General features: G+C 50.5%; 1 protein-coding gene across 1 annotated transcript in view; it reads right to left on the bottom strand.

Moving 5' to 3' along the window:
* The window catches only part of FAM135B (family with sequence similarity 135 member B), a gene marked incomplete at both ends in the record, with an annotated part of 172,254 nt that overhangs the window by 34,911 nt on the left and 111,161 nt on the right, over positions 1 to 26,182 (bottom strand). Inside the window, 2 exons of the mRNA XM_080802103.1 lie at positions 3,215 to 3,264; positions 4,097 to 4,250. Of these exons, the coding sequence (XP_080658229.1) occupies positions 3,215 to 3,264; positions 4,097 to 4,250 (204 nt within the window). The remainder of the gene's footprint in view (positions 1 to 3,214; positions 3,265 to 4,096; positions 4,251 to 26,182) is intronic.

Raw genomic sequence — 26,182 nt, 5'->3', positions numbered from 1 at the left:
TTTTATCCCCATTTTACAGATACGGACATCAAGGTCTGCAAAGCTTAAGCAACTTGTGTAAAGTCACACGGTGAGTAGGTAAGGAATTCAAGCCCCACCTCCCTGGCTCTCACGTGACCACTTCTGCAACATGTCAGGATGCCCCATCCCTTGCACAGTCCCCCAGGCCAGTCACCACTGAGGGGGGTCTAAGCAGCAGGAAGCAGCCCCCGGCCTGCCCTAAGGAGTGCAGCACAGTGGGAAACTGAGGCAGTGGCCTGGGCACTGTGCAGTCTGGGGGCGTGCGCCCTGCCTCCCTCCACCACTCCCTGGGTGCCCGGGCCAAGCGCTTCCATAAAGGCAAAGTCTCCATGGATATGGGGAGGCCGGAGGAGAGACAACAGGACAAGCATTTAACCTGTGCCTGGCCCAGAGCTCGCATTGGGTCAGTGCTGGCTGTCCTTGGTCCTGGAGGTGGGGAGGCTCCGGTGAGAGCACCGCGGGCCAGCCTGTCTTCCTGGGCTTCCGAGAGAAGGTTCTGGGAACCTGAGTGAGAGAGGCACAGCAGCCAGGAGAGAACCCACCGGCCACCCCCATGTCTGCCTGCTCCTCACGCAGGGAGCGCCAGGTGAGACGGTGGGTGGGGCGAGTAACAGCCACTAACAGTGTTTTTTCTTCCAACTGCAAAAACTCAATTGTCGATGGCTTACGGAGGCAACAGCTTCTCCTTGGGACGCTGAGCTGCAACCAGGCTGGGAGGGACTGGGCCTGAGCCGGGACAGCCCTGGAGGGTGAGGCCAGGTTTGAGCCTCAGACCTGTGAGCCGTGAGCCGTGAGCACACAGGGTCCTCTCGTGCGTGCTCTCCTGGTCTCCTCACAACAGCCACGACACACAGATGAGAACTCCGAGGCCACTGAGATCCTAAATCGCACATCTGGGATCCTGCAGCTGATGTGCAGAAGGGGCAGAGGCTGGATTTGAACCAGCAAAGCCTGTGCGTTTTTCCAAGGGAACGCTGCCCTGGTGCCCTCTGGGGAAGAAGGGGGAGCTGCGGCTCCTGGAGCATCCGGCCCTGTGGTCAGCTAAGCCGGACGCGGTGCACGGCCTCCACCGCCTGCGGGTTTAGAGAGCGGATGCTCCACACACTGGCATCCAAGTCCTCGGCCGGCCGTATGTTCCCCTTCCACACTCTCTAGATGGCTTCTTGTGCCCCTCGCGTGTCCCCACCTTTCTCAGGAGCACTGCCTGTCATGTGACTCCTTGAGGACCCCACCTTTTCTTCAGGGCTCACTTCAAAGGTCCATCCGCCCTAGACCCTCCCCGACCCGGGCACCGGGCTCCTGCTCTGTCCTCTGCCTTCCCACCAGGCCGCCGTCTGTCCGCGGCAACACAGAGTTTCCCTGACTATAGCGGGCTCTAACGCAGGGGTTCTCAGCCCTGGCTGCACAGTACACGTGTGTGGGGAGCTTCTTTCTACATTTTTTTCTTACAGTTTGACTGGAAGATATAACTGGAGATATAACATAAGTCATATTAGATATAACATTAGTCATATAACATTATGTCCCTTTAAGGGGCACGACATCATGATCTGATAAATGCATTTATTGTGAAATGATCACCACAGTAGGGTTCACTAACATACCCACCATGTTCCAGACTTAAAATGTTTTCCTTGTGATGAGAACTTGTAAGATCTATACTCTTAGTCACGTTTAATCACACAGCGTGGTATTGCTAACTTTAGTCCCCACGCTGCGTGTCCTGTTCCCCAAACTCTTTCCTTTTTCTAGCTGGAAGCTCGTACCTTTTGACCACCTCCACCCACTTCCCCACCCTCTGGAAACCACTGATCTGTCCTCTGCTCCTATGAGTTACGTTTTTGTTTGTCTTCTATTCCACACGTAAGGGAGATCGTGTGTTACCTGTCTTTGTCTGACTTTACTACACTTAGCACGATGCCCATGTTGTTGCAAATGGCAGGATTTCCTTCTTCTTACGGCCGAGCAGTAGTCCACTGTACAGATATGCCACATTTTCTTTATCCATGATCCTGGGCGTTTATCCATGCCCAGGTTGTTCCCGCGCCTTGGCTATCGTGAATGATGCCGCAGCGAACACAGGGATGCAGACATCTCTTCACGATAGTGATCTCATTTCCTCGGATACATACTCAGTAGCAAAACTGTGGAACCATCGGGTGGTTGTGTTTCTAAATGTCGGAAGAGCCTCCATACTGTGTTCCACAGCGGTGGCTCTGGTTTCCATTCCCGGCAATGGTGCGTGAGCATTCCCCTTCCCCTACATCCTCACCAGCACAGGACGTCTCTTGTTTTTTTTTTTGGTAACAGCCACTCTAACAGGTGCGAGCTGGTATCTCATTGTGGTTTCAATCCAGAGGGGCAGATTCACTGAGTACAAATGCCTGAGCTCCATTCCCCAATATCCCGTCTCACCCGGTTTAGATGGGACCCAGGCTAAGGTACACCTTAGAAGTCCCAAATGGGTTCCCACTGTGCAGCAAAGGTGGAAAACCCTGGTGTGAGACGACGATGTCACTTCGCAATGAGACAGTCTTCGGAGTCCAGCGGCTGGCACTGATGAGCAGTGTCACCAAGCCTGACTGTCACGCTGGTTTCCATCTTCATCGGCCTCTCACTATATAAGGAGGGTGTGCACAACCCACCCAGACCATCCACGCAGCGGGATGGGAAAATGTTTCACACTGCAAAGAAGAGCAGCATGCATTTGCCAAGCACCTATTTAAGCATGTATTCTTCATAGAGACTCCATGAATTTCTAGCAGACGCACGCTACTGTTTCTGTACTCGGCGTCATCGCGCTGCTAGTCTCCTGCCGTGGCTGAGGCCGTCTGGGCACAGGTGCAAGGTCTCCGTCGCCCTCCAGGGGACGCACAGGGTCGGTAGTCAATACACTTTGTTAAACGGATGAGTAATAGATAAATGTAGTGTCAGCTGCAGGGACAGAGACCTGTGAACCTGTTTATTTTTTCCAGAACATCTAGCGGAGAGCTAGACATACAAGAGGGGTCTAGTGGATACTTAATAACAAAGAATAACACAGAGCGACAGAGTATCTCTTCAGTTTCAGGTCTGCCGTGAGCTTACACGCTCTGTGCTTTCATCTCTGCTTCCTGCATCAAGCTGGGACCTACATTGGTCCGGCCTCACACCCGCCCTGTCCTCCCACAGGGTGAATTTTTTTTTTAATTACCTGTAGCTCTGAGCACAGCTGAGAGAGCGTTTCCTCCACAGCAAGGGACTCTAGGAAGAAAAAAAGAAGCACGATAAAATGGGCACGTGCTGCAACGCTGCGGTTGCTAACTGCGATAAAGAAGCATGCGTTCAAGTTGGCCTTAAAGTCACAGAAAGAAACACAGCTCCCGAGGACTCGCCTCCTTTCTAGTCTAACTTCCTAAAGGGGTCATATTTACAAGAAGGGTAAGCCTGATCTGGGGCCACGTGACCCCACACTAGATAAAGGTCAGTATCATCTCATGGATGCTTTTCTGAGGAACAAAAGGCCCCCACGTTCACACAGTACCTTGTGTGGCTCAAACGGGACCCACATGCTTTTGGGTTTTTGCAGGTATGTGCACGCACAGATGATGGCTGCTGAAAGATTTCTATAATCATGCGGATTAAATATATATATATGTACATATATATATAATATGTATAAAATATTTATACAAGCATGTATTTGTGAATACATGACGAGTATACATAGAATGTATGTATATTCTTTTGGGGTTTCCACTCTTGTCATTTGCAATCTTGTAACTATTTTCCCTTCCCAAGCAACTTGACGTTGTGCCCAGGAGTGGCGGACCAACGTGCAGCAGGTGTTCAGTAAATGCCTGCTGGGGGAATGAACGCATGAGTGCACGGGCCTCAGGGTGCTCCTGCCTTTTCTTCCCGCATACGCACACGTGCCCAAAACTCCCTCCTGCGAGAACGAGGTACCGCACAGAAAACATACCTGGGACGGCACCTGTCACTGGGATGCTGACAGAATCTCAGGCTTTCTCAAGTCTGGCCCCAAAGTGGGCAGGGGGCCGCCAGCTTGAGGCGTCCCCTGGGCACAGCCCCTTACCCAGCTCCATGTGCGGCAGCTCCGGGATGTCCCGCATGATGGCCAGGAAGTAGGCGCGGAGTCCCCCGTAGGCGCGCAGGAGCAGGCGGCACAGCTCCCGATGCCACCGGTGTGCATGCTGCATGCAGTTCTCGGACGGCACGTAGAAGCTCCCCTGTGGGTGGGACGGACACCGATGCAAGGGCCGCCCCACGGGCATCTCTGAGAACAGCTGTCGGGGGTTCGCAACCCCAGGGGAGAGAGAGCTCGAGTCCCTCCCGCACCTCTCCGTGTGGAGAAAATCCTGCCATCGGCCAAGCCTCTGTCTTATGTGTTCATGTTAAAATAATAACAAGAGCAATATTCAGAGTAATAATACCAATGAGGAGGAGGATGGCACTGACCTGGAAGGTCTGGGACAGCCTCAGGGGACCCGCTCACAAGCCCCCGTTCCCTGGCCACAGAAGATGGGGACAAGCACGAGGGTCCCCTCTCGCAGGGAGAGGAGGACTTTGCAGAGAACCTCAAGGGGGGTAGGTGAGCGGCACATAATGCCAAGAGGAAGGAGGATGTGCAGCTGTAAAAGGTGAGGTTAGCTACTCAGTGACCGCAGCGCATGTGACGAGAGACTGAACGTGAGGGTACGGCGTCAGGGGCATCTGCTTGCAGATGTTGGACCCAAATGTGGGTCCATGTGCGATGAGGGAAAGGTGGCCAAGTCCGCCGTGTACCTGGAGACCCAGACCCGGAGGAAGAGAAGGAACAGAGAAGGAGCAGAGAAAGGAGCCCCTCAAGGAGGGGCTTGGGCAGCAGAGGAAGAGGGTGCTGGTCCTGGGCTGGAGAATTCCAAGGATGTGGGCCCTGCCTGTCCATCTACAGCTCATGCAGCCATAAGGAGAGGAAGCCAATGGCTCTTCATGATCCCCTGAAGCCCTGCCCGTCCTGCCACAGGAAACTCCACATGGGGAGCTGGTACAATTCCCCCCTCCGCGTTCTCCTGGGCTGGTGATGTGGCAGCCTCCTGCCTCATTTGGTCTCCTTGCTTGCTGCCATCAGAGAGAACTGAGTTGGTCCATGGGGGCAGGACAGGTCTGTTAGAGGTCAATGGCCATCTGCACGTCATGTGAAGTCCCCATGGTGCCACGAGTGTGGACGATCATGAGTGTGTTGTACTCGTGCTAATCGTGGCGTCATGATGGGTGGGTCACGCAGGGTGCTACACATCAGGAAAGCGTGATGCAGGGGTCACCTAGGTCTGAGATAGTCCTAAGTCAGGTCCCTAAGAAGAAGACACTGTCGTGCTGCACAGCAGAGACCTCGGTCCATCCCACGGGGAGCTCAGGAGCTGCGGGGACCGGTGGCCTTGGAGGAGGGGCTGGGTCTCTGCACCTATGCACTGGCCATTACTGAGTGTGGGTTACCCTGGGAGGAGGTGTGACCTTGGTCAGCAGCGCTCTCAGTCAGAACAGTCTCCAGGAAGAGGCTCGGTCGATTGCCACTGGCTACCAACAACCTCGGCATGTGAGGGAATGAATGTCTCAGGTCTGAGGAGGGGAGGGGCAGTTCACCACTGCAGCCACCGAGAGGCCCTCAGTGGACCCTCCGCTCCCCGGGGACTCCCCTGAAACCTGCATTTCTCATCCTTCCTAGTATGTTAGGAACAGAAGTCAGTGCAGTTGTGGAAGGACGAGCAGAGCTGCGCACGGCAGGGTGTGTGTGTGGGACTCCCCAGACCTACGCCACTGTTCACGAAGCGTCTATGTACTCCCGTTACCTTGACCTCATTTGGTGTTCAACAAACAGCATACAGAGCAGATGCTCTCCTTCTGACCTTCAAAATGAGAATATGCATATGGCAAAAAGCTCAATATTACCAAAGGAAACACAACATAAAGTGCCTCATTCCCCAGAGTCCATTAATTTCCTGGGGATCCTTCTAGAATACTCCCATATGTGTATGGGCATCAATGTTTTACGTGCACTTAATATATGAATGTGTGTCCTGGAAACACACACAGAGACACTCACAAGTTGGAAAATGCTCTGGACGGCTCTCTTCCTTGCTTTTGTCCCTAATCATGCCCCCAAAGCTCTTTCTGATTAGATCAAATAAGTGGTAAGAACTCCAATTTCTGTTTCATAGATCAAAAGACTATGGGTCAAAGAATCAAATGACTTGTACAAGGTCACCCTGCTTTGCCTGCAGAAGAAGTGATTCTCCAGTTAGGTGCTAAACGGGGCCAGTCCCTTCGCAGCGTGTACAGGAGCCCTGGAGACCAGGCCTGGTGGAGGACAGATGTGCCACCAGGCCTGCCTGCTTTGACTGAGGCATAAATTTAAGTCCTGCAGGGCCTCCAGTAGCTGTAAGTAGGCAGAAATGAAAGCAGACGAGATTAACAAAGGCATCAGATCGAGGAGCCCCCAATCTGATTGCTTCAAGCGGCCCTGAGCCTCCCGATTCCTGGTCCTGCCACCTGCTCACAACGGCATTTTCTTGTCACCGACGCCTCCGATGGAAAAGGCTTCGGGACCCATTGAAAGCAAGGGATCTTGGAAGTCTGATATTAACTCTGACTTTTAAAACTAGATGTGACAAGACTGGGTGTCCTACTGACCGACAAATGACTGAACGTTATATCTGAAACTGATGTTGTACAATAAGTTGGCCAGCTGAATCTAAATAAAACAATAAAAAATAAAACTAGATACCAATGCCATATGGATTTTTCTCAAGTAATACTTGGGGAATTTCCATAGCATTGGTTCAATGTGGTTATTGAGGTAATACGAAGTCAAAACGGTAACCTCAGGAGAAATCCTGAAAGACATGTATGGCTTGAGATTATTATCAACAAAACAAAGCTTGTTTCGTATAAGAGTCGACAGCCCAACTTTCTGAAAGTGAGCGAGCTGCTGCAGAAAGTGTGCAAGACCTCCGGGGGCTTAGACAGCCAGCGTGGGCCAGAAGGGAAGAGCCCACACACTCCCACGGGCCTTTCTCGGGGAGGCCCGAAAAGCACAATCTCCCCACACGACGAAAGGAGCGTCAAGGACTGCCCTCCCCGCGCCCTCCCCCCCCCCCCAGCCCCCGTCTGGAAAGGAAACCCTCGATGACACACAGATCTCACACCAGACTGGCAGAACACTAGGCTGAGCTTTCAACTCACGATGGGAAGCTCCAGGCCAGGGCCCAGCCCACAACAGGCACACAGCGGGGTAAGGAGGACGTGGGCGTGACATGGCTTCTTACAGTGGCGCTGAGGATCAAGCAGGACTGTTCTGGTAGAACGCAGACTTGGGGGAGTCCCAGGGTAACGTCAGTGGGTGGGACAAGATGCCCCCATCGATGGCCTCCAGGAACACGTCTACAGACGGCTTGAACGTCAACGACGATCCACTTAGAAACCTACGCAAAATGGGTTTTAACTCAACGGAAGCTCTCTGGGAGCTCTGCCGGGACATGGTCGGATTAGAACAGAGAATCTGGAGGCCAGCAGGCCTGCGCTGCGCTCCTGGGTGAACCACTCATCAACAGTGTGACCGGGCTGGCCCCCGGTCCTTCGAAGTGTCAGTTTCTGATGGGAAGTGGGGAGAGCAGTACAGCCGGAGTGCTCCCCAGAGTGCCTGGGTCACGCTCAGTACTTACGGTGTTCGGAAGGTTTGCTTCACCACACAACAGAGAACTCAGGCTTGCCATCAACGCTGACCTTCCTCTAGAAGAGGGTCCCATCGGGTCGCTTCTACATCTCCAGATCGAATTCCTGCCCGGGGCTCTAGATCTCTGTTCCAGGGTGCTGGCGGGGCAGCTTGCCTGTCGTCAGAGGCATCTTCCAAGGAGCTAATTGCTGTCGCCCTGACCTAGTCCTTCTCTTCCTCTGGTCATCCTTGGTGGACCCATTTGGCCCAACATGTAAGACAGCTGTGACATTCTCCCAGACTCCAAATTTCTTTCTCGCCTCAGAATCCGTAAGGAAGTCTTGAAGGCTCTGCCTCTTCCGTGCTCTTGCTTCTGCCCTCGTTTGAGGCTTTACTGTTCACCTTAACGATTTTTTTAAAGATTTTATTTATTTATTTGACAGGCAGAGATCATAAGTAGGCAGAGAGGCAGGCAGAGAGAGAGAGGGGGAAACAGACTCCCTGCTGAGCAGAGAGCCCGATGCGGGGCTTGATCCCAGGACCCCGGGATCATGACCTGAGCTGAAGGCAGAGGCTTTAACCCACTGAGCCGCCCAGGCGCCCCCACTTTAACGATTAAAGCATCCCACTGCGCTGGTCTGACCTTCCTTCCAAAACCCCAGCACGTGCAAGTTACTTTACAGCATTGCCCGTTCTCTGCAAGACGGAGCTCGAGTTCCTTAGCATCGCCCTCAAAGCCGGGAGTCCCCCCGACATGTCCCCCCGACATGTCCCCCCGACATGTCTAGTTGCTTTTCTCCTTTTTTAAGGGTCTGTCCTCCGGCTGCCTGAAACTCGCCACCAAGATTCGGGTCAGACGCCCTCTCCTCTGGGAAGCTTCTCCTTCCTCTCTCTCTCTTCCCAGGTCCTGCGCACAACTCCTAGGACCACCTCCATCTCTCCAACCTCCCTCAACTCCCTGAAGGCAGAAGCAGTTCATCATTTGCCTTTGGACCTGAAACAGCACATAGGATTTTGATGATGAAAGAAAGAATAAATGAACGACGGAGCTGCTGTATCCTCTGGCGGGGGGCGGGGGCTGGTGTCTGAAGAACACGAGGCGACACGGACCTGGAGGGAAAGCCCAGGTCACCGTCACCACCTCCTTCCTAGAACCGTGGGTTCTAGGAGCTTTGTGTCCTTTATATAAACACACTTATTTATGCTTTATATGAGATATGTACACAATCTGATATTTATCTGGCCCGTGGTAAGCACTGATAACTTTTCATTTAATACAAACACGCCCGTGGAAGTTAAGACACATTTCGGTACAGAACTATCAGTACATCTTCTGTGTTACGATTGTGGGAGAACACATAAATGGAATTCGGTTTTAATATTCTGTATATTTTTTTGAAATAGGAATGCGAGCTCTATCAGACCTCACCATCTAGAATTCTATTAATAGTAGCCACTAGTCAGTAGATGCCTGCTGTGTGCCTCGTATTATGTTTTGGTCCCTGGATCCCTCCTCTTGGTAATTCAGGGTTTTTTGTTTTTTTTTCATTATTATCGTATTTTTTAATCAATGAGGAAACGATGAGAACATTAATAAGCAGCTGATGCTTATTACTTGACCTTGTCCACGCCAGGCATCGTCTAAGTGCTCTACGTGTATTAATCATTTCATTCTTACGCCAACCTTATAAAACAAGTACAATTATATCCCCCCCCCCATTTTGTAGCCTGGGAGACTGAACCCCAGAGCGGTAACTCGTCTGTAGGTCTGAGGGCACGTGTTGGGTCAATAGTTCAGAACCAGGCTGGGCGGGAAGGCTCACATCCCTGAGCTTACACAGGGAACTGGGCCGGAGGAGGTTTATGTAGTATTAGCCTATGTTTCCATGTCCAGTTTGCAGAAGGGTGAAGCCTCTAACCCCGGTTAAGGCCTGGGTTTGCAAAGGAGCCCCACTTTATACATTCCAAAGAGAATCGAAACCCCTTTGATCTAGCATTTGCTTTTGCAACCCACTAGCTGGGATCCCGGAAAATAGTTTCGTCTTTCCATTCTTTCCTCTGGTGGCCCCCCCGCCTCTGCCTTCCTGGGGAGCAGTGCTCGATTCTCTGCCCCTACACGTAGGCTGCGGCCATTAGCTGCGGGTTGAACACCAATCACCTCTTCCCCCAAACAGCTGAAATATAGAGATCACAGATGATTTCACGTCAATGTGCCTTGATCTAAGCTGCCCTGACTGTCCTCTTCCCAGCAGCCCACAAGGTTCCTGGAGCAGGAGAGAGGGGAGCAGGTAGGGCCTGGGGGTCGGTGAGGGGGTGGACAGCCCCTGGTCTCGGTTACATTCCCGTCCAGGCACGTCTCCATTCCGTATCACGTGCCTGATGCCTGCCCCCACCTGCATGTCCCTCCAGCACCGAAGGATCGCACAAGTGACCGCCAAGTGACCAGACAGCTCTGTGTGGCTCTGCCCATGAAAGAAGTGAATGTGGCTTGGTGTTTCTCTCCCTCCGTATGATCACTGTCCTTCCTGGCAATCGGGGACAGGAGAGAATTCGCATACTCCCAGCTACCTTCACAACACGCCCATGTGGCTGACTAAAGCAATGGCTGGAAGAAAGGAAGTGCCCCGCTGTGACACTGAGGAGTTGCCAGAGCTCTCTAAAGGGCCGTCATGGGAAGCGGTCCCAGAGGGTCCCAGCGAGGGGGTCTAGAGGTACATGTGGGTGGGAGAACACTGCTTCTCCACTCCACCTGTGTTTTCCATGAGCACAGATGCCCATTAGCATGATGTCTGGCTCCTCTCTGCCCATTTGTCGGGCACATGGTGAGTCGGGGATAAGAAACTGGATTCTTCCTTGTCTTTCTTCTTGATAGCAGCTTCCCTCTCCCACCCTGGGAGGCGCTTGTCTCCGTCCCCCTTGGCCCTGGCGGAGGCCTGGGAGAGGAGGTGCTCTGCTGGGAAGGCCTGCCTCTGTCCAGTGTAGTTCATTTTGGAGTTCAAGATCCAGGAGCCCTCCTGATCAAAGACGTAATGAGGTCCTCTCTTAGTTTAATCTCCAGTTTGTCTATCGTCTTCCTTTCCGATTGGTTCAGCACTCGGGTGGGGAGGAGACGTTCTTACTTTTCAGTCCCCCTCACACCCGACGGCGGATCTGATCTCTGAGGAGGCAGCCCCGTTGCTCATGATGTCCCACTGTGGACGCGGCACTGCCTGGTCCTCAGGACCAGAGGGAGCCCACAAGGACAGCTGCTTGGCGTTGGGCAGAGGGCTTCAGAAGACCAGTGGCCGTTGTTTTCATTCCTGATCCCTAAATATCATTTTCTTTCTTGTGCATAAACCTGTTTTAAACAGCAATTTTTTAAAATATACCATTTTCATTCATTTTGCTTCAACATCACTGTGATGTGCATTTTCTTTTACTTGTATTTTATGGGACAGAGCGACGGAGTCCCATGCAGAGTTCCAGTTCGGTGGACTTGGAATTACAGGAATGACCCGAGGGCCTGGGGGTCATGTCTGACCTTTGCTACTCCCCAGCTCTAACACCTTGGACAGGGACATAGCTGTCCTCACAGAGCAAGAGTGAGGGTGATGGAGGGTAGTTCTCTACCTTCCACAGAGCACAACAGAGGTACAGATAAGTTCTTACAGGTAAGAACTCCGTAAGACTCATGATGAAGAACTGCTGATGCAACTCATGGCATTTCCGTTGGTGAAATGGCCAATTCCTGTATCACCAAGAGATTTTTGACCTGTTTAGAACTTTAAAAGGTAACAATTCATTAGTAATTAAATAAGCTGATATATTGGTCCTGAATAATTCATACCATCTTGTAGGCTACCTTAACACCTGTGATGTTTCCTGTAAATGCATATATACTGCTAATATAGATCTACTTGGTTTTAGATAACTACATTTTCACATGGTTTATGATTATGATTTAGAGCCCCACTGGGTTTCTTTATATTCTTCACCAAGTCAGTGGGGTCAGCCCAACTCCAGGTTACCATCATGATCCCAGTTACTCTGTTTCTGCTGCCTCCTGAGCGCCCATCCCTGTGCTATAAACACTTGAGCTCCAAGGGCGCCTGTGTGCCTCAGTGGTTTAGGCATCAACCTTCAGCTTGGGTCATGATCCTGGAGTCCTGGGATCAAGCCCTGCATCAGACTGCCTCCTCAGCTGGGAGTCTGCTTCTTCCTCTCTCTCTGCCCCTCCCCTTGCTTCTGCTTACTCTCTCTCTCTGTTAAATAAAGAAATAAAATCTTTTGAAAACAAAACTGGGGAATCACATTGTCTGATTTCAAGCTTTACTACAAAGCTGTGATCACCAAGACAACATGGTGTTGGCACAAAAAACCAGACACATACACCACTGGAACAGAGTAGAGTCCAGATATGGACCCACAACTCTATGGTCAACTAACCTTTGACAAAGCAAGAAAAAATACACAGTGGAAAAAAGACAGTCTCTTCAATAAATGGTGCTGGGAAAATTGGACAGCTCTGTATAGAAGACTGAAACTCGACCATTCTCTTGCACCATACACAAAGATAAACTCAAAATGGATAAAAAGACCTCAACATGGGGCAGGAATCCATCAGAATCCTAGAGGAGAACATAGGCAGTAACCTCTTTGACATGGGCCACAGCAACCTCTTTCAAGACACACCTCCAAAAGCAAAGGAAACAAAAGTGAAAATGAATTTTTGGGACTTTATCAAGATCAAAAGCTTCTGCACAGCAAAGGAAACAGTCAACAAAACAAAGAGGCAACCCAAGGGATGGGAGAAGATATTCGTAAATGGCACTACAAAGGGCTGATATCCAAGACCTATAAAGACCTCCTCAAACTCAACACACACAAAACAGATAATCATGTCAAGAAAGTTGAGGGAAATTGGAAGGGGAGGTGAACTACGAGAGACTATGGACTCTGAAAAACAATCTGAGGGTTTTGAAGGGGCGGGGGTGGGAGGTTGGGGGAACCAGGTGGTGGGCATTAGGGAGGGCACGTATTGCATGGAGCACTGGGTGTGGTGCAAAAACAATGAATACTGTTATGCTGAAAAAAAAAAAAAAAAGAAAGAAAGAAATGGATAGAAGACATGAACAGACACTTCTCCAAAGAAGACATACAAATGGCTAACAGACACGTGAAAAAATGTTCATCATCACTAGACATCGGGGAAATTCAAATCAAAACCACATTGAAATACCACATTACACCGGTTAGAATGGGCAAAATTAACAAGACACTAAACAACAAGTGTTGGAGAGGATGTGGAGAAAGGGGAACCCTCTTACACTGCTGGTGGGAAAGCAAGTTGGTGCAGCCACTTTGGAAAACAGTGTGGATATTCCATAAGAAATTAAAAATAGACCTGCACTATGACCCTGCAATTGCACTACTGGGTATTTACCCCCAAAATATAGACGTAGTGAAAAGAAGGGCCATATGTACCCCAATGCTCAGAGCATCAATGGCCACAATCACCAAACTGTGGAAAGAACCAAGATGCCCTTCAACGGATGAATGGATAAAGAGGATGTGGTCCATATACACTATGGAGTATTGCACCTCCATCGGAAAGGATGAATACCCAACTTTTGTATCAACATGGATGGGACTAAAGGAGATTATACTGAGCGAAATAAGTCAAGCAGAGAGAGTCAATTATCGTATGGTCTCACTTACTTGTGGAGCATAAGGAATAACATGGAGGACATTAGGAGAAAGAAAGGAAAAGTGAATTGGGGGAAATTGGAGGGGGAGTTGAAGCATGAGAGACTGTGGACTCTGAGAAACAAACTGAGGGTTTTGGAGCGGTGGGGGAGGTTGGGTGAGCCTGGTGGTGGGTAATAAAGAGGGCATGTATTGCATGGAGCATTGGCTGTGGTGCATAAACAATGAATTCTGGAACACTGAAAAAATAAAATAAAATAAAGTAATAAAAATAAAATAAAATATAAAATAAATAGAAAGAAATTTAAAAAAATAAATGAACACTTAAACTGCAGAGATTAGCTTGCACTACCCCACCCGGAGGACCATATCCTCGAGTTGGAAGAACCAGGGACACAGGTGCATAATGGCAGGTAGGTGTCAAACCAGGAGAAACCGTATGATGCTGAGTGTGTGGAAGGGTGTAGCAGAGAAGACTTCCTAGAAAAGATGACGCTGCAGCTGAATCTTGAATGAATGGTTAGGTAGGCAGAGAAGGGATAAGAGAGGTCATGTCAAGCAAGAAACCACCACAAACAAAGACACAGGGTGAACAAATAAGTACAGGTCAGGGAACCACAGTCTATGCTATGTTGCTAAGGCACATGAGTCCAGGAGAGAAAAGCAGGACATGGTAGGAGATGGACAGATGGGATCTGGTCATGGAGGGTCAGGTATACCATGTTCATCGGAACTCAATTCTCAGGAACTCAGAGATGCATAAGAAGGGTGCCAAGTGTGTGCCAGTACTCTTGTCAAGGGGAGAGGGAAGGCATGTGCTGTGGCTCTGTTCTAGGATGCCGGCTTCTCAGTAGCTGCCGCATCTCATCCGCCACATCTTCAGGGAAGTTGAAATCGTAATGTAAACTTACAAAAGTGGAATGATCCCAGGGAGATTAAGTAAATGGCCCTTGATCCCATAATTACTAAGAGACAAGTCCAGGGTTCCAAAATAGCATAGCTATGTTCTTTCATCCCATAGGGCACGATTACAAATTCACCAGAATCCAAGTCTTCCTAACTGAGGGCCAGACAGTGAGAGCAGGGATAATGGTCACCTGAAATGCTGGATTCGTTGTGCAGTGTATGAAGGGTCAGGCGGCCATTACTCCCATCCCCACGAGCCAGTTCCTAGACCATAAATGCCAACGTATCTGCAGGATGAGCGAGCTGTCCACCTCAGTGGGACATCGTGACCATTGTCACCGTTTCTACTGGGGAAGCTGGAGTGGTTCACTATCGTCTCTTCAAGGCGTCAAATTCTAGGCTTCTATGATTTTAATTATGAACGGCATCAAATTCCTTCAACTAACACCAGGGCAGACATAGAATCAGCATTTGTAGTTACTTTCCAACTGGGGGCTATGAGGCCACGCATGTGGATTTGGTCGTTGGCCCTCCTCCTGGCACATCTGGTGGGCTCTTTCTGCATGGTTCGTTCTGTAGGGAACGTGGAAGGTAGACCAGACACACCAGCACTGAACATGGATTCTATGTTCTGATAGCAAATGTACAAACACCCATGTGTCTCCTCATAAGCCTCCTTATCTGAGATGCACAGAGCACCCAGACTCACGTCCAAGAGTGAGGTGGGGAAACGACGGTGACAGCCTGTCTCAAGGTCAGATGATCGGTACAGGGCATGGCTATTGCTTGAATGAAGAGAGCCTGATTCTTGAGCCCACACTCTTACCTACTGCCAACACCTGCCTCCCTGCAGAAGATGGTCAGTGGACGTGGGTCCTCTCTTGGCCTCTGCTGAAACAGGTCAGTCTGTTCTGAGAGATCATTAAGGCAAACGGGAGGCCACTGCATCCACATTACCATATTAGAATGCTTACTTCTATAGGAAACCAGCTCAAAGCAAGTAGGGCTGTCACTGGGATGATCATGGCCATGGGAGAAACCAAACAAGAGTATTTGCGTGACTCATTACTTGATTTGCCTCAGGTTCAAGAGGAAGCTGTTAAACGTCTGGCTCCAAAGACGGTCGTGTTGACATTGCGTTGCGACATTTCTGGATCTGGGCTGGGGCATCTGACTTGTCGTCCATGCGGGTCTGCGTCTACTCATGGCTTATTACACGGTAGTGCTCTGTCGGATTTGGTGAGCACCTGCTATGGGGTAGACAACCCACCATGTATTTGCGATCCTTTCCTGCCTCTCCTATAATAAAGACAACTGTCTCCAAGCACTGTGGTGAGGAGCAACGAAGACGGGTCACGGAAGCAAGGTGCTTAGGAGGGCACCCGCCAAAGAATGGGCACCCGGCAGAGGACGGGCCGTCGCATCGGGGGCACCCGAGAGGTGTGGGCCCGCCAGGCTGCAGGGTGGCAGGAGAGATGACAGCGTCCCGAAGCACAGGGAGGACGAGGCAGAGTGAGGATGCCGGCCATCATACCAGCGCCCAGCCTGTGCGCGCGCCGCGCGGCTCTTCTCTGAGCGGAGGAGATGGAGGCACAGAAAGAGGAAGTCAGGGGGGCAGAATCGCCTTCCCAGCAGGTGACCCTCGGCTCTTCTCTTTCCAGGATCGCACACAGAGCCTCCAAGCGGCGTGAAGAGGTCCCTTCGCCTCTGTGTTTACTAACAAGGACGCTGCAGACCCGACATCCCTTAAGGGAGGTGACCGCAGGCGATAACGTCGCGCCCGCACGAAAACGCCGAGCGCGCTGCGGTGCGGGGCGCCGGATCCGTCTACCCAAACGTTTCCAGCGCCGGCACTCCCCGTTCCTGGTATTTCACTTCCGTTTGTTCTTCAGAGCCATCCCCTGAACGGTGCGCAATGTTCGGCAATTCCGTTAGCAGTTGGCAAACTGGATTCTTAATATTTAATCTAATTGAGAACAACATTACACAACTCACACCGAACAAGCCATTTAGCTGTCAGATCGTCACAAAACCCCAAACACCTTTCTGATGAACGCAGTTTTCCAGTCGAGCTGGAGGAAGGCTCTGATTTAAAGGAAAAAAGAAAAAAAAAAAATAAAGATACTCTTCTCCAGCTCCATCAGCTGTGTTCACGTCTCTTAAAAATCAGCAGTCACTACGTGTGATGTTTGAAAAGCGGGAGATGGTGTGTCGTGTGGAACGAGCGTCTGGTTCATCATCAGGATTAAACCAAACTGAAACACTAGCTCTGTAAACCGTAACATCGCCAGAGCGGCCCCTGTAGACACACCAAGTCTCTCTATTAAAAACAATTTTGGAATGCGATGCCATCTGTAACATACGGTTGTTGACAGGGTCGGTTCTGTAACAAATCAAATGGCTGGAAGAGGTTAACGCATTATTGGGTTACTTCATAAATAGTAGATACAATAATGAAATAATATCATCATGGAGGTTTATTCGTTACTTTCATCAATCCCGTTCTGGTGTCACAGAGCGTCATCTCGGCTTTCTTTCCTCGCCGGCAGGTCGCACTCACGCGTCGCGGGAGGCGGGCGGAGGGAGCAACGGGAGACGGCGGTTACATTCTGTCCGTTGTTTTCAATTCCCTGTAACCCGCCTTTGTTCTAAGGGATGCCTTCCGCTCTTTGAGACGCGGCTCTCCGGTCGGGCAGGAACGTCTTGTGGGGACAGGACTTTGGCTTGTGGAGGGTCCAGTACTGTGGGGGTTTATCTCCCTGGCAAGCTGCCGCTTGGGGACTGAAGCAAGAGAAGGGCAGGGGTATGAACTGAAAGGAAGCGGGGCCCAGCGGGGGGCCGTCCAGACCGCAAGGGCCGTGGGCTCCCGGGGAGCAGGGAGGAGGCAGCGAGCCCCGCGGGGCTGGGGCCCACTTAGAACAGGAGGGGCTGATGGATGTGAGCGCCCCGTAAGCCCTGGACACTGCAGCCAGAAGTCAGCCCCCAACCCGACCCAGAGGCTCTGCTAGTGGTCCCCGCTCCCTTCCGGGAGCCTCCACTCCAGAGACCAAAGCCTTTTCCCTGCGGCTGCACCTGACCCGGCCTTCACTGCCCAGCACCAGCCTGCTTGCACCCCGAGCCTGGCCTCGCACCCAGGCTGTCTGCCCCCAGGCTCGGCGCCTTCACCTCCCTGCACCCGTGGCCCAGATGGCTGGCTAGAGCCCCATACCGTTGCCCCCTGCCAACGAGACAGCCTCCCTTTAGGGAGCTACTCCGTCATTTCCTCCACTCAAACGCCGCTGCCACTAATACTTCTGCTCTCAGGCAGAGAAACCTCTTCCACGAAGAGTTTGGGATGTTCCTGAGCCTGGTCATGGGGAGTGTCACTACGACCAGCAGTATTCTAGAACTACAGAGAATGCAGGAAATGCTAACGTGGTGCCCAAGTCACTCATGCCCTCGTTTACTCAAGAGTCTTTAAGTGGCTGCTGTTTTGGGTGAGGCCAGGGAATAAAGAGGACTATTGGCCTGTGATTTCTGGGTCCAAGGCCCGTGAGGTCGGGTGTGTGTGGCAGAGACGGCCGGTTTGGGTACAGCTCGGTAGGTGCTAGGATCAAGTGTACACACAAGGCCATGCGGCACCCAGTAAGACATCTGCATCCCTCTGGAGCCAGTCAGGGAAATGTCATCTCATTATTTAAAAGAAATCAGCAGGTGAAAGTAGGAGGCGGAACATGCCATAGGTGAGACCAACCTTGGGCAGAAAGAAAAACAAAATCAAGATGAGGTCGGCCGTGCGCTTTCGGGGACAACCCATGAAGATGGGGTTAGGTGTTGAGGCCCAAGGCAGCACCCAGGCCTCTCTTCTTTGTCACGAGAGTGATTTTCAGGTTCACCAGCTCGTGGGAGCCACGGGGAGACAGCATGGAGGGAGGAGAATCCAAAGAAAGCGGCTACGTCTGGAAGCCACATGTTGTACACCGGGCAACGAGCACACAGGCAACGGAAGAGGGATGAGGAGTGTGAAAACGGAGATACGAAGATCCATCACAGACACAATCCGCGGGATCCCGTCTCTGGCATCGGCGTGCGAGAGAGGAAGGGGCCCAGGATGATTCGGAGGTTCCTGCAGACTCACTCGAATCAGCAACACCGAACCCAGGCCCAGGTCCCAGGAAGAGGGGAGGACATGCAGTGTCTGAGATGAATTCTCCAGAGCCTCCGCCCCGGGTCTGGATCCCAGCGCCATCACTCACAACCTTCCTGATTCGGGCCAATGGATCTCTGCAGGCCTCAGTTTCCTTATCTGTAAAATGGGGGAACGACTACCAGCTTCTTCACAGGGGGCGAGGGAAGAGTAAACCCGAGAATGTGTGCGCAGCCTTACGACGGGCTGGAAAAGAGTAAGAACTCTGCCAAGTTTCACCAATATTGTTCCGTCACTTAACTGCGAGCTCGCAGTGTGGCCCGAGTATGAGCCACGGAACCACAGCCCTTCCGTCTCCGAGAAGCCCCTGCTGTGACCGCTGGAGACAGCCGGCAGGTAGCGCACCAAACACTTGTACTGGGAGGCTTCAATCCAGCATCTGAAGATGACCCGGGGGACAAGCCTCAGCAGGTTACACCCGCCCTCGGGGCCCAGGCTCCCCTTCTAGGAGAGGGGTTAACCCATCTCCGGGCTGCGATGAGACTCGATGTAATACCAAGGCCAAAGGCCTTTGGGACAGAGAGCGCAGGGAAGCTCAGGGGTCATGTTCCCGCAGCTCGTCGCAGCAGTGCTGACTCTCAGAAAGGGCAGGTCGGGTGTCCTGGGAGGGAGGTGTGAGCCGCGCGTGCTCCCCTCCCTCACCTCCACCGCTGTAGGCTCCCATCCCTGAGGCAAGGCCGAGCAAAGGTTAGAGTAGTCCCTGACGCCGCAATCAGACTTTCCGGCTGCCAGGAGCATCGGTTTCGCTGAAAGTTCTCCCGGGAAAGTGAATGAGATCGATACGGAACAGGATTCTTCGCCACCCAGAGAAAGCAGCCAGGGAGGCAGAGAGAATGGCGAGAGTCAGTGAGGAATGAGATTGTCTCCAATAATACGTCCCGGAGCAGACGACTGCCACATTGAAAGCGACCGCCGGCACGACCCGGGCCCGCAGACACGCAGCCCGTCTGCACGCGCCGTGGTCGGAAGACAGGATTCCAGAGGGCTGCGCTGCTGGGTCTACTTGAGGAAGAGGAGGTCCGCGCGAGTGCTGGGAGGGGGTTGCCCGTCGCCAACAGAGCTGTAAGTGACTCCAGCAGAATTGGCTATGAAGCCACCATCGACACGATTTACAGCGACTGGGTGGAGGGAGTTCAGTGCAAGAGGGGGTCTCTGCGGCACTCAGGGATCCGACTTTGATCAGACTTTAAAGCACTCAAGTGTCTGGCATTTGCCGAGCTCAGCTGCTCGCCCACTCGAGGACGGCCACCGTGTAAGGAAGCCACGGTCTGCCCCAGGGCCTTTGGTCTAACAGGGGAGACAGACAACGGTCTCCAGTGGGGTGGGCCGTGCACCACGCGGGCAGCGTGAGAGCAGTGAGCCAGTCTAGGTGGTCAGGCCGAGCCTTCTGGGGAAAGGAATATTCATTCTGGGTCCTGAAAGATGGGCCAGGGGGAAACAGGAAGAAAAGAAAAAAAAAAAAAAAAAAGAATCTCTCAGGTTCTGCCTTTCTCACACCCTGGAGGAAGAGATGTGGTCATTCCACTGTTTACGCACGTGAGCAACATGGCGCCTGGAAGCTGTTCACGGCTTCTATGCCGAGCTGGACAGCGGGTGATGGAGGAGATGCTGGAGAGGGAGAATCAGCTCCCCACGGTCTGATTCACCCACAGCAGCCTGTGTGCTGGCGGGTGCCGCAAGAAGCATGTTCACGTAGCATGAACCGTGTCTTTGGAAGAGAGCCACAAGACTCAGTGTTTTGTAAGGGGGAAACTGAGGCCTGAGCCCCCATAACTAGTGGGTTCCAGAGTTGACTCCAGCCCTCGGCTACGGAGCCTAGCAAACTTCTTCACTTACTAGCAGTGTGAATCAAGCTTTGCGCAGTGGCAGTATCGTAGCCAATGAGGTTTATCTGAGGCGCGATTATTGCTAATTGAAAACTAGCAGTGTGAATTGGGGCAAATAACACAACGTCTCAGTGCCTGTCTCCCGATGACACCATAGTTACAACCGCGGTAGCCCCATCCTTGTTGTGAGGGTTCGTGAGACCATCGACGCCAGCACTGGCCGTCGTGAACGTCGTTGTCAGAAGCACCATCGCCCTTCAGCCCATGGCAAGCTGCAATATACATTTAAACAAGTGGTAACTACGTGGAAAATGTGCTTTCCAGCCAGAATTACCCATGTATCTCTGGATACTCCTATCCAGACAACGACGTGGTACAGTGGAAAGAGCTTTCAGCTTAAGTGTTGAAGAACTGGTTTTGGAATCTCAATAACCTCCTCCATAAGATGGGAAAAATCAGCCTCCCTTCCTCACCTGGTCACTCTTCTGTTCCTCATCATGGTTTTGCACAGGCATGAGTGAGCACAGTCCCATGTCCAAGGCACTGCCTATGCAGGGTTCAAGAAAGACACGGTCCCTTTCCTGATGCTTTGGCAGTGAGGGGGCAGACTGGGGACAAGATAAGACATAGGATGTTACTATGAAAGAGCCACGGGAAGAAGAGAGAAGATGTGAGTGTTTCCTCTGGGCAGGGTTTTAAGTCGAGAGAATTCTCATTCCTGTAACCAAACCAATGTCTCTCTTCTAAGCAACAGCGGGACTATCCGTGGAAGGCACATCTAACCTACACCCCTTCATGCCAAGGATAATCGAGAGACTCTAATGGATGCAGATTTCATGTTTATGGAAACTGGGTAACTGAGATTACTTCCAAAGATGTGAGCAATGAGACTCTGGCAGAAAACAAAAACCGAATCTATCCAAACGTATCTTTTGAGTTAACCAAAAACCTTTTGTGCACATGAGCAAAACCGGTAATGATTCTACCTCTATGACTTCTAATTGTAGCTGTGCTAAAAACAGGGGGAAAAAAAACAGAGAAGGAAAACAGGAAACAAGCACTACCACTTACTCAATATTCGCCACGTGCTGGTCAGTGCAAAGACATGAACCATGAGGACAGTGCGTGGGGCTAGCATTGTGTTCTGTTGCTAACCACCACGTAAGTCAGTGCAACACACCAAAGGCACAGAGCCGTGACTTCGGAATTACGTGGAGGTGGGCCAGAGTTTCAGGTCAGATAACTGTCCTTAGGAAAGAGGCCTAGCCTCTCAGACCCTTAGTTTCTCCACCTGCAACACGGGCCTCATGCTGAGAAATGCTGGCGGATCATGGGAGACTCCAAAGAGATGATGTTTGCAGAAACTGAGCACTGTATAACGTAGGGCCTCCTGGTGTGTGCTACGGTCAATGAGTCTGTACTCAAGAGACCCTGTTCAATGATCTGTCTCCCTTGAACACACACACATCCCACATACGGTTCCCCATCAGCCTCAGCAACACAGGAACAGTTTACCTGACATCGGCAATACGCCCTTCAGGAAAATGAAATTGAACCAAAGTAGCAAATAAAAGCATTTCTAAGATCCCAACAATAAACATAAGTTGATATGGGTTGAACACGTTGCAGGTTATGATTAAGAATCATGGCTTACTTACCGGGTGGAGCCAACACACGGTACACAGGCAAATGCCATTAATAATCACACAGCTGAACACCAGCAACTCGGTCTCCATGGGAACAGAAGGTAATATTACACCACTGTTCTTTGATGGATCTTTTATTATTTCAGTATTTGAAAAGTGATTTTTCAAGATGATAGAAACTATCAAACACATTGAATTATGCATAACACTGGAGATACAAAGTGTGGGGTCTGGAATATTCCTTCGGTCCTGCTCATTTTTCAGGAAGGAAAGAGGACATTGATGGGGAGAACAGGCTGATATTGTGGAGAAGGGATCACAATATCCAGTCCTTCATGATTCCTTGAATTTCTAAGCCCAGAAACAGCCTCTCAAAGATTTCATCCCAGAAGACTGACTTCCTGCCTTCAGTCTTTTTACAAAAGCCTGCCAGGGACCAGAGTCATGCTCAGAGCCCTAGTCAACTTAGGGAGAGCCCTCAGCAATCATGTAGTAAAGTACATCAAATCTGGTTAAATATTTGAGATGAAGACTAAGAAAATATCAACAGAGCCATTTAAGGTGACTTGAGAAAGGCCATGCATTCCCTAATTCATCAAAAACAGAAGGAGTCACCCTAGGACTTTTTCCTTCATGTAGACCTATTTATTTTCCTGTTAAAATGACTCCCCCACTTCCTGTTTTCATTCGCTCGGTTGGGTTTCGGCCTGGATTGCCATAAGGGCCTCCTGCCTGTTCTGCTCCCTTCCTCTGGGAGCTAGTCTGGGTGAAAGATGCAGGTACCCCTTGTGCTGGGGATCAGCAGTTACCAGAAACCGGGCGGTGTAACAGCTCATGGGAGGCTGGCCTGTGTCTCACACTATCTTACAGGTTTTAATATATTAACTCATTTACTTCTCACCCCAAACCTGTGAGTTTTCCACAGTAATATTTGTATCTTAAAGATGAGTTTGCCTCAGATATAGAAAGAATAAGCAACTTGCCTAGAATCACACACACACCCTCCCACCCCTGCTGATGCACAAGGAGCAGCAGAGTCCAGAACAGAACGTAGCAATGTGGCCCCAGAGTCCATAGTGGACACTGCAGGTGCTCCAGCAGGTCTGTAAGTTGGGTTATAAATATTTGGGTTACCCACAGATGAAAAGAACCTCCTGGCTCATGGTTGGGTCATCACTTTAGCCTGGACTCCAGAGACAACTCGCCGTGTCCTCCAGACCTGGGTTCCTTCTAAATGCAGCTCAAACATGACTCTGGTCAGCAGCTGCAGCACCGTTCCTCCCTGTGGGGCAGCCTGGAAAGGCCCTGTGGTGTTCAGCTGCTAGTGAGAAGCAAACAGCCTCACAGGGGAGCCTGGAGTCTCTGAAGCTTGGGTTCATATCCTAGATGCTGCCTGCTAGCTGGTTCCACGAGCATTCTGCACTTTCCTTTCCTTCTCTTAAAACTGACATGAATAATAACCTGGCTCAGAGACTGTCATTATGATTAAATGAGTAAATCAATGTAAAGAGCTTAGAAGTGTATTTGGCACATCGATGACAACAATGGTGGTGGCGGTGAAGATTAAAGGAAGCTATGTGTCTATACCGCTACCCCCCAAAGACTTCCTAGAAAATTAATCTTCAAGCCCTCTATTCAAATAGTTCATGTAGATTTCCCTCCTGGTTTACAAGGAAACAGGAAATACAATAACAGCAAAAACAGCATCTGCACCTACAACCATATTTAAAGGTTCTATCAAAATGGGGCTGGAAGGAGGGGTGACTGGGAAAAAATGAGTAACAGAGATCAAAGTTACACTCTCATCTGTAAAACTAAAAATCCACATAAAAGCACAACGTAATGTTTTTCCGACACTGGTCATCAGGCTGCATAGACTACAACTGAAGTGAGTTCTGCTACTGTCCTAACATACTGCCTGCAGGAATTTCCCAGGACGTGACCTAAGATGGTGATGGAACTTATGCAAATCCTGGAAGGCCCCCCCGCCCCCGAGTCAAGGAGATGGGACTGAGAATTCAGGAGATGAAGGGCCCAGCAACCATGAGACAGAGTTCTAGGAATGAGAGAAGGCGGCAACAATTCCCAGAGCTTGTACACAGCTGGGAATGATGGGTGCAGCCACACACCAGAGTGGGAGACCTCACAATTCATGGGACAATGGGCAGAGCTCAGAGGGACACTATCTCAGCACCTGGATAAAATAAGCCCTAGAGGAAAGACTTGTCTGGTCCCTCACAGCAAACCTTAACTGGAAACCTCAGAAGGATCAAACTGATTCCAAATAACTTAAATGCATCCCACTTCAAAGCACTCTCTCTCTCTGTATATACATAGATACATACATGTTATTTATATATGTTATTATAAATATATGTTTATATTTTTATATTGTTTATATAATGAAAATGAAAAGGTAAACACAATGCCTGACATTGAATCGAAAATTACCAGGCACACACAGAGCCAGGAAAATACAAAACATAATGAGAAGAAAAGTCAAACGGTAGAAACAAAAGCAAAAATGACAGAGACGACAGGGATGCTCTCAGCAAACGGAGTGACAGCAAGGAAAAGGAGGGGAGGTGGAGATGTGGGGGAGAGGGAGGGAGCTGAGAAGGAGGCAGAAGCAGAGAGAAAAGGGGGTCAGAGGAGGAAGCCAACTAAGCAGGGGGAGATGAGAGCAGAGAGAGGGGCGAGATGCCTGGCAAGATTGCAGGACAGGGTCAGAGGAAGGACCAGAAGTGCCAAGAAAGGGCATAAATGTGATGACAGAAAGGATAGAATAGCATTGCTGGCTCTACTTCTTTAGAACTATGATCACAGTGATAACGTATGACTTACTGATATAATTAGGTACTTAATATATCCCTCAGAGGGGCCATGCCAGTGTCCTGCTTGTCCGTGAGGCCTGCTGTGTCCATAAGACACAGCATGTGTCTTACTCACTGCAGTGTTAACACAGTCCCAGAACATCCTGAGGTGGCCAGGTTGTTGAGTATGTTAAAGAAGAATGGGGACGAGTATTACTATTACTTTACAGACCAAGGGAGACAGAGTCTTGAAGTTTTGCTGAATTACTCAAGGACAAAAGCTAGTCGTGGCAGAGTCTAATTTAAATATGGATCTCTTTGCTCCGAGGCCAGGGACTTCTTCGAGCCAGAAAATAAAATTATTCTCTTTGGTAACTCATGCCAAGTCTTCAACTCTTCAGTGAATAGTTATGCTCAAATTATAATTTGTATTTTCTCAGATGGAACAGTTATGAGCACAAACAGGCCCAGGGAGCATTTCTGCTATATTTAGGAGAAAGGAATGTTCTGTACAAGCTGCAGGTGAGGGAAAGGCCACTGAGGAACAGTGCATGGCAGCGGCAGGCTGCTGTTAAAGACAGGAGGTTCTTGGAGCACTTGGGGGTCCAGTCATTAAGTGACCGCCTTCAGCTCAGGTCATGGTCCTGTGGTCCTGGGACTGAGCCCCACATCGCTGGGCTCCCTACTTAGTGGTGAGTCTGCTTCTCCTTCTCCCTCTGCCACCCCACCCTGGTTCATGTTCTCTTTCTCTCTCTATCTCTCAAATAAATAAAATCTTAAAAAGAGAGAGAGATAGAGAGGAGGTTCCTTAGGCTGTGGACTAAGTCCTTCCATATACAGATTTTAAGGTTAAGCACACAGCACAGGGATGTCACACAGAGTCTGCCACACAGGGTTCTCCTCTACCCCTTTCTATTTGTGTGACTGGAGGCAAGTAAGTTCCTCTCTCTGAGCCTCAGTTTCCTTGTGAACAAACTGCAGGTGATGAGGTTTAGTTCAGAGGGTTATCACGGGCATTAAACAGGATGAAGTGTAGTAAGAGCCCCAACGGCCCGGTGACAACGGCTCCTCACTATGGGTCCGTTTGTGGGACAGCTGCTGTTCTGGAGGTAAGTTACTGCTCCCAACACCTGTGGTCTCACAGCTCAAAGTCTGGAGGGCTTGGCTCCATCGTATTTCCAATGCCAAGGAAATACAAAGTTTGCAATGGTAAGAGTAAGCAAGAAATTACCTGGGGCCCAGAGAAAGGCCTCCTGGGTGGAGGGAGAGGAGAGGGAGGCACTGGGAGGCTTCTGGAGGAAAGGATCCCTAAGAGAATATGTGCAAGTGTATATGATGGACTTCCCACTGCCTTCTTGACAGACACTAGGAGAATCCCCCATCCAGCCAAGAATGTTCTGGAACTGCGA

Source organism: Martes martes (assembly GCF_963455335.1).
Source record: "Martes martes genome assembly, chromosome: 4".
Taxonomy (NCBI): domain Eukaryota; kingdom Metazoa; phylum Chordata; class Mammalia; order Carnivora; family Mustelidae; genus Martes; species Martes martes.
The sequence above is the reverse complement of the archived record's forward strand: the minus strand, read 5'-3'. Positions and strand labels throughout refer to the sequence as shown.